The 9,158-nt window shown below is 45.1% G+C and overlaps 1 protein-coding gene across 1 annotated transcript; it reads right to left on the reverse strand.

Moving 5' to 3' along the window:
- Positions 1-1,472: 1,472 nt before the first annotated feature.
- On the reverse strand, positions 1,473-8,659 carry LOC119291660 (3-deoxy-manno-octulosonate cytidylyltransferase-like). The gene is made up of 8 exons (XM_037570465.1): positions 8,380-8,659; positions 7,106-7,151; positions 6,799-6,885; positions 6,584-6,708; positions 6,195-6,334; positions 6,066-6,117; positions 5,839-5,949; positions 1,473-1,847 (listed from the first exon to the last, which is right to left on the reverse strand). Exons 1-8 carry the CDS (start codon positions 8,605-8,607, stop codon positions 1,755-1,757), a joined length of 882 nt encoding a protein of 293 aa, XP_037426362.1. The 5' UTR covers positions 8,608-8,659; the 3' UTR covers positions 1,473-1,754.
- Between the last annotated feature and the right edge of the window lie 499 nt (positions 8,660-9,158).

Here is a 9,158-nt window from a genome sequence, read left to right on the forward strand (position 1 = left end):
CATATTATCTTTACAATCCTAGCCAAAAGAACTGGGCCTATAAGTCTTATTAGAGATTTCAATAAAGACTACATACAGATGTATATAGACACATTTTGGAGTGAAGATTCACTCATTTTACTTCGTATGTAGTTGGCATTGGAATCTCTAAAAAGACCTATATTTAGGAACGGAGGGAGTAAATGAGACACATATTACCATGAAAAAAAATCTTTGTTGCGCTTGTGTTACTAACGACACCGTCTGCTAATCTTTGTTGTGACTTTGAGGCCAACCATTTGTGTAGAACTGTTTTGAAGAAGCTAGATGACCCCGCCTAAGCAAGTTCCAACCAAAACCAAAAGCAAGGGTGTCACATGAGAGCGTCGAAGAAAGGAAGCAATACCTCTGAATTACTATTAGTTAACAACTGCAGAAGAGACCACTCAGCTACTTGCACTTTGTGAGTACCATCAGATTGAAAGTAAGGTGCATAAGACTTATTTTGCAGTTTGTACCATGCTTACGAATGCGCAAATCTAAATCAAGATTATCTTCATGTGCACTAATGTATCGGATTGTTCATCCAGATGATGAATTAATTGCATAATCTGAGACTACGACATCAGAAACTCGTGTAGTTCTGCTCACGACATCAGAAAATCATATATGTATTTCATTTGGTGTTTCTCTCAGTCCTTGCTTGCTGACTCAATTGCTTCACCATTTTCTTGCCACGAAATCAGCCTTCATGAGCTTTATATGTGTGCTTGAAGTAAATCAGTTGGAATTTGCAACAGGTGCTCCTTCAAAAATCATCTTCAAAAGCATGACCACACATGACAGAAACTCGTGTAGTTCTGCTCACGACATCAGAAAATCATATATGTATTTCATTTGGTGTTTCTCTCAGTCCTTGCTTGCTGACTCAATTGCTTCACCATTTTCTTGCCACGAAATCAGCCTTCATGAGCTTTATATGTGTGCTTGAAGTAAATCAGTTGGAATTTGCAACAGGTGCTCCTTCAAAAATCATCTTCAAAAGCATGACCACACATGATAACAACCATGTAGTAGAGCCCAGAGTCTTGCATGGAAAGTATTCACCAATGCCAGCGTTCGCCTAGTTTCAGCGGATATGCCGGTAAGGCGGCAAACCTCTGGCTTATACCGGCGACTTCGCAGCGAAATTCTGAGTGCTTGAAACCCCTGCGTCATCATCGTGGCAGAAATGCAGCATGCCTCCAGATCACCTGATCTCATCGTCAAGGTGAATCCTGAAGATAGACGGCGTTTGGCCTAAACCTCTTCATCTGAGTTGTAGCAATCGTAGATAGAGTGAAGGTCACCTTTAAGTTTGAGCATTTGGTTCTGAGTTCTACTTTGTCAATCAATGCTGTAAATCGTCGTACATCACCCAGTAAGGTATGAAGAAGGATGGCTAGATGCGTCCATTCCACAGGTAGGATCGATCGAACCATCGATGCCTGTAGTAATGTGTGCAATGCTCTACCATCCATTCATTACTCAGGAAGCAGTACAATCTTAGAAACCGATTGGAATGTTACATACTTACAAGAACTACACACCAGGTGCATTTCACACAAAGACGGTGCACCCACCCAGTTCCTTCAGTTACACACTAAGAATCTCTTTCATAAAGGAAATGCACCTGAACATTGCTCCCGATTCTTTTTACAAACTCGAGGATACCATAACCCCAACCTAACAGGAGACCATGCGTGATGCGAAACCAAACGTTTCCGTGCTGTTTACTACTGGATGTTCCTTGCCCGCATCAATGCTTCTATTTTCTCAACGTCTTCGGGCGCATCCACACCATGGGCATCATGGTCCACCTTGATAACCTGCAATTGTCAAGGGAGGAAAAGAACACTCAGTTCAGCAGTACAAGGCATACGCTGCAATTTTTATGAGAGGACACGACATATAAAGGTGCATATGGCACAGAACACATAATGAACAATACTACTACTAAATATCAGCATACAACTACTTTTTAAATTTCCCTTGAGCAATACATTACAAGCTGGTCATCAAGATGGTCGGACTCTTCCTGTCCGTGCTCCTGGTGAACTCCTGGCAGCTGATCAACCACATGAAACAGGTCTGGAAGGTGTGAGGGAGCCTGGACAACAACCAACTGGAAGCAGAAGAGGGGTGCTAATTCATCCTCGAGTTCTTGGAGGATGGAGACCGGCAGCATGTCATCAAGGACAGGCCATGGCAGTACAATTAAGGGGGGCGCCTTCCTGGTTGCAGGGAATCCCTTTCTACCTCCTCAATAAGGAGTTGGCCTACAGACTGGGTGAGCAGGTTGGCTCCACGGTGATGATCGACCCGCACGGAAGAGGGAACATCCGCGACAAGTTTCTCAGAGGGAGAGTGCAGCTACCGTTGTACTCTACCCTGCAGCAAGAGATCACACTGGCCGATGAGATCACAGAGGAAAAAACTTTTGGTAAATTTACGTTCTGAAAGACTGCCTAATTTCTGCTTGTTCTGGGGATACATAGGCCATATGGGAGCCAGGTGTGATCTCCCTAATGAAGAAAAGAACTGAGGTACTTCATGGAGCTCAGTGTGCATCCTGTACACTTGAACGACCCACAGGCCTGGTCCTTGCCGGACAAGGTGGGGCAGGGACGACCCTTCAGACGCCGACCTTGCCGTGGCATGCCCCCAAGCCAGGCAGCCTAGGCCAAAAGAGCTTGTCGAGCTCGTGGCATATCAACCGCTGTGGTGCTGAAGACGGTCGAGCAGGAGCATGAAAACGTTGCCTGCCTTTCGGTGGGTGACAGGATGGAGACAGACACCAACCCAACGTGTCACAATGTCAACTTCATGGTGACTGCAAGTACGGCTACCATTGCTGCTGTCTCCCTGAATGGGGAGAATCAGGAGATCAACATAGCAGATGCCAAGGGCTCCATGGCCTCAACTGCAACCCCGATTGATGCCTCCTCCAACCTGAAGGTCGACCACGACATTGCTGCTGTGGACCTGAACATGGCATCTGGAAGACAGTAGAACAGAAGGAAACAACTCACCTCCTGCCTGAACAGGAGGGGAGTAACAACCAGAAGAATGATGAGCTGGCATCCAAGTGGGAAGAGGTCCAGGCAACGCTGGCAGCACCCCTGATGGGGTCTACACTTGAGCCAGAAGCTGCTGGGAACGCCGTTGGTAATGCAACTTGCAAGGAGAAAATCATCACTGCTTCCGTGACTACTCCACAGGTGGGTGGAAACAAGGGAGTTGACGGGAACCTTGTGAAGAGCGCTGGGAGCAGTGAGGCGATGCGGTAGGATGCCTCAGGTCAGGATGGTAGAAACACTCAGAACTTCACTTGCATGCTGTGGGGGAGGGACAGACTAGCAAGAGCAACACTGACACGAAACAAGTTAACCTAAAGAAGAAAATCACCAAGAGGAAGGAGGTTGCTACTTCAGTCCTCAGCAAGCATCCGGATAGGTATAAGAATCAAATGGATGTAGAATCTGAGAGTGTGAGTCTTGATGTAATAGTGACTTAGTGAGTAGCAAAAAGGGTAGTGGAAAAAAAGGGAAAGAATGGTGGAAAGGAAGCTGCCGGAGAACTGACAGGCGCGAAGGACAGCATCCGTCAGGAGCCATGTGTCTCTTCGCCTGGAACTGTCGAGGACTGGGACAGCCTCAGGCAGTTCAGGAGTTGATCCGCCTATGGGGATGCAAGTTTACTGGGATGCAAGTTTGAATGTCAGTTCGATAAACTTTGGTGAGCACCATATAGATATCAGAATTGAGGAGGCTGATGGTCAAAGATGGATGTGTACTTTCATCTATGGGGAGCCTAGAGTTCAGGACAGGCCAGAGATATGGAAGCTGTTAAGGAGGATAAAGCAAAGTGTATCAGAACCATGGCTTATGATTTGCGATTTTAATAAGGTAATGTGGCAATTCCAGCACCTTTCGGCCACTAAAGGAAATGAAAAGCAAATGGAGAACTTTAGGGATACTCTCTCTGTTTGCAACCTCCATGATTTGGGTTATTCTGGAGTACCATAGATGTATAATAATAAGCAGGGAGGTATCAGAAATGTGAGAGTCAGATAAGATTAGACCGTGCAGTGGCTTGCCCTGCTTAGTCAGGTCTTTTCTCTGATGCCGTGGTGCAACACCTTGTGTCATCGAGGTCAGACCATTACTCTCTCCTGGTTAGCCTTGAAAAACTGATGCAGACAACAATTTTCCACCGGCACTGTGCTTTCTATGAATTAATGTGAGAGAGGGAAAGCACCCTAGCTGATGAAATAAAAGATGCATGGGGAGGGCATGTTGTGGCATCGGATCTTACAGCAATCAACTTCAGGCAACGATGAATTGTTTGAAGAGTTAGGTAAGGAGAAGTTTGGGGCTGTAAATAAGGAGATTGAAAAACTTAGAAAAGAGCTAGAAGGTTTGCTTGCTGACAGGCTAGTAGCAATGGGAGCACCAGTGTGTGTCTAAACGGCTGGACGAGCTGCTGCTCCGGGAAGAAATGGTGTGGCGGCAACGTTTAAGAGTGGCTTGGTTAAGCATGGTGACCAAAACACTAAGTTCTTCCATCAGAAGGCCGCATGGAGAGGAAAAAATAATAGAATAAGAAGTCTGAAGAAGCAAGACAGTGGATTAGAGGTTGATTATTTCAGCACGCTGTTTACCAAAAATTGTATGATTGTTCCAGAGTAAATCGCTGATCTTATGGACCAGAAGGTCGATGAGGACACAAACAGTGTTTTGATTTGCGAGTTGGGCTTTGAAGGCACCTGGGGCTGATGGCTTTCCAGCACGTTAAATAGGGGGATGCTGAAAGAGGAAGTTTTTGCTGAAGTGAATAAGTTCTTCCAGGACGGTGAATTGCCAAAAGAGATAAATGAGACCATCATTGTGCGTGTTCCTAATGTAAAACAAGCTGAGGAACTAAAGGACTACCGGCCTACAGTATTTCATTGTGCAATGCTGTTTAGTATAAAGTTGTGGCAAATGCCTAATAAATAGGTCGACACCCTTGCTGGACGGGCTCATTTGCTCACACTTTGGAGATATTGGCATCTCAGGAACGATGTCATCCACGCGAAGGGAGACGCTACTATCCAACAATCGGTTCAGTTCCTCCTAAGGTATGTTGAGCTGCTCAACTCTGACCCAGATGTCGCTGAGTCAATTTGCTTGGATGAGGCAAAAGGGAAGAAGGGAGGATATGCACGGAATTCTGGAGCGCGGGCGCAGCAACTATAGCCTGGGAATATCCTGCTAAGGATGGTTGAAGATAAATGTGGATGGATCCTTTGTTCCTAAAACTAAAGCAGCTAGTGTGGACGCTGTGCTTCGCAATCATTTGGGAAATGCCCTGGCTGTTATGGCGAATGCGCTGAACACTTCTGTTGATGCAGAAGAAGCTGAGGCTCGTGCTGCTTGGAAGGAATCTGTTTGGGAGGAAGCCAACTTTGACAGGCCTATAATTAGTGAGAGTGACTGCAGTTCAGTCATTGCTGCCTTGAGGGGGAGTGGCTGTAACATGTCTCGTTTAGGTGCATTTATAGTGATGTTCTCCCAGAAGCTTTGAAATTACGGGACTGTAGGTTTGTTCACATCAAAATAGATCAAAACCGTGTTGCTCATGAGATTGCTACTTATTTTCATCAAGCTGGCAAATAGCTATAGATTGTAAATCCCCAAGTTTGGATCATGAATAAGATCTCTTTCGACCTCAGAAAAAACATAGCTTAAATTTTTTCCAGGAACTAGTTGCCCGGGAGCAACAGATGATAGAAACTTCTTGTTTGTACAAATACTGAGCAGCGAGAAGCCAAATTACCTTCATCTTGTAGCCATTCTCAAGAACTTTAAGTTGCTCCAGGTCCTCTTCTAGTTGCAGTGGGGTTGGTGCAAGCTGTGGATAGATCTTCAGAAACTTCGAATCAAAGCCCTACATGAGAAATGTCAAAGCATTAATGGTGGGGTAGCTTCAGCACAAAGGTAATATGTACAACAAAATAAAGAGGCACACAGGGCAGTCAGTTATCAGAAGGGTTGGTAATGTACCGAAATTCCAAGATGAAGAAGATATGGAAAGTGAGGATTGACTTTCCCTGATCTGCAATGTTCAAATTTTCAAAACTGTAAGTGCAAATGAGGTCACCTGAAGAGTTAAAACAAATTTTAGTATCTCACTTGTTAAATGGGATCAGCCCTCTTGAGAAGTATATTGCATAACCCTGGTTGTCTACTACACACTTCACTCGGTTTGTGTCAAATGCATCTTCAGGTTTTAGTGCCGTGGCAGCTGTGCTGAAGACTGCATCAGGAGCTCGCTGAAGATAAAATTGAGCACATCATAAATGCAAAGAAAAGAGTCAGTTAAGAAGAAAGAGATGTCAAACAAAGGGAACAAAAAGAAATAGAAGGCGAAAGGCAAAGAGGAATCTCCAGTAAAATTAGTACATCAAAGATACAAAATGCACATCATCAGTCCCCTAGGAAGACTTCATCTCAGTTACTTCAGGAAAACCATTTTGCTTATCAGAAGAGTAAGAAATAACAAAACTAGAGTTCATAGCTACCTGCAATGCCATAACCACACCGTCTATGATATCTGGTTCAATAAGAGGCTCATCCCCTTGAATATTGACAACAATGTCATAATGTTTCCTGAGCTTTTGAAGTGCCTCACAGCAGCGCTCAGATCCTGCATTTTGAACCACATGCCAACAAGCAAATAAGAGATTACCAAGCAGTCATGAAAAGATACCTGAGTTACAAAATCAGGAAAGGTTACCATTTTGGCATGATACTGATGTCATTATAACATCAGCTCCAAATCCTCTACAGCACTCAGCAATTTTCTCATCATCCGTTGCCACAACTGAGGACAAAAAGAAAGAAATACCGACAGTCTTAGCATTAGAAGCATGTTACTGCAGATTTAGAAGCCTCTCTGAACACATCAGAGAAAACAGAGTATGGCAACATGACAAGTGTTCAAGATGATCAAAGAAAGAAATTAACTTATAAACAAGGATTTGCCTATTACAGAAATGTTTTGCACATAGTAGAAATTAACAAATAAGTAGAAATCTGCTTACCAACATGGTTTAATGAAGAAGCTAGCATAACTCTTTCCCAGGTTCTCTGAAAAGATCCAAGAAGCCAATGGTGAGTTTGAGGATGATCAAGTCTAGACTCTCGGGTACACGTAAGTTAATTTATTAGCTATATGCTGATTGCTCAGCCAACCGAGCATCAAGTCCTAGCACTAACTAATAGGGCACTCTCTATCCATCATTTCATTATGAATATAAAAGCTAACTTGGAGTACCATTCTCCAATTCAAACTCATATTTATCAGCCACAAATACAACTTAATGCTTGAGCAAATATTGGTAGTAGTTCACCACCGTGTAAAGCAAAGTGCAGTAGAACCACGGGACCGGGGATCCACATCTCTTTGCCGTAGATGGCACCTCGAGATCTGCGCCGTGCAGAGTCATTTGGCCAAGGACCGCTAATCAAGAACAGTAATTTCTTAATCTATGGCGTTGCACACTGTTCATTGCTGCTCCTCGTCAGAAGAGTGAATTATTAAACAATACTCCCTCCATAACATAATATAAGATGTTTTTTAACACTGTTATAGACTCTAAAATCGTCTAATAAAATGTTACAGAGGGAGTAGTTTCTCTCTCGGCTGAGTACAGCTATTGTGGCAGAAGGCTGTTAGCCGAAGCACTGTGCAGAACAACAATTTAAAATATCTGCCCCATGCGTTAAGCCATTCTAGCTAAACAGCCTGCAAATCACACGTATTGGCACACAACTCCAGGCCGTTGTTTCTGAAACCGATGGCATCTAGAGGTGGAGCCGGGGCACCATGGTTCTAAAAAATGGCTCTCAAACTGCAGCCCAGAAAGAGGTGCTAGAATTTTGCCCACTCAATAAATCATCTGAACAACCCAGAAAGGATTCTTCAGGGAACTCACATGTCTGCAGCAGAATAAGCAACCACGACCTCATCCTTTCGGTTGGTAATAATAACTTAACAGCAACACAAACATCCATATCTGACGATCTCACACGAGTAAGCAAGATGTGCAGCACAGTGTCCAGAATTCCTACTAAAATTCCACTAACAGCTTGCAGCCACTCTCTAAATTAAATTCTGAACAGGATGAGAAACCAACGAGAAATCCTAACCCGAATCCACGGGAAAGAACTAGCATTGCTCGGCCACAGCTGCGGGCACACGCTGCCACTACCATTCGCTTCCCGTTCGATCGTCAGCCGCCGCTCGCTCTCTTACTTAGATCGGGTGTCAGAGCGCGAGGCAAGGCACGCGGCGTGTAAGAGGGTAGAGACGGACCTGTATCATGGGCTTGCCGAGGATGAGGGCGAGCGGCTTGCCGTCGAAGCGGGAGGAGGCGTAGCGCGCGGGGATGATGCCCACCGCCAGGCTGCGGAACCCGCGGGGCCGGCGGTACACGTAGGCGGCCGCGGTGGCGGCCGCCGCCGCGCCGAGCGCCAGCCCGTGGAAGATCCACACGCGGCTCCCGGAGCCCGAGGACTCCGACGGCGCCGGGCAGATCGGCATCGCGTCGGCGGTGGCGTGGATCCGGCGCGGCGAACTGTGTGCTGTTCGAGTGGGAGTGTGATCCGTGCGGCCGACCAACGTCGGCGTTGCTGTGTCGGTACAGCCCAGCCCAGTTAGCGCATTCGTTGGCCCAGCCCACAAAAGTTTCCTCTGCTTCCCTGCCGTGGGTTTCCTTTGTGTGTGGTGAATCATCAAAACAAAAAAATCCGCTCAAAAAAATCAAAACAAAAAAAGTTTGCCTAGAAAATCTCAGATATATTTTTTTTGCCTAAAAAATCTCAGATCTATTGATGAAACCAAAAGTACAAACATCCCTGAATATTACTCCCTCGTTTTCTAAATATTTGTCTTTTTAGATATTTCAAATGGACTATCACATACAGATGTATATAGACATATTTTATAATGTAGATTCATATTTATGAACGGAGACGCATCTTTCTTTAATAATGGTTCTAGAGCTATTGTTGCGACCGTGCGGGATTGTCGAGGAGAAGAAGTAGATAACACAGCTTCGGGAGAAGCTCTAGCTATACGCCGAGGTTTGCAGC

Source organism: Triticum dicoccoides, chromosome 1A (assembly GCF_002162155.2).
Source record: "Triticum dicoccoides isolate Atlit2015 ecotype Zavitan chromosome 1A, WEW_v2.0, whole genome shotgun sequence".
Taxonomy (NCBI): Eukaryota; Viridiplantae; Streptophyta; class Magnoliopsida; order Poales; family Poaceae; genus Triticum; species Triticum dicoccoides.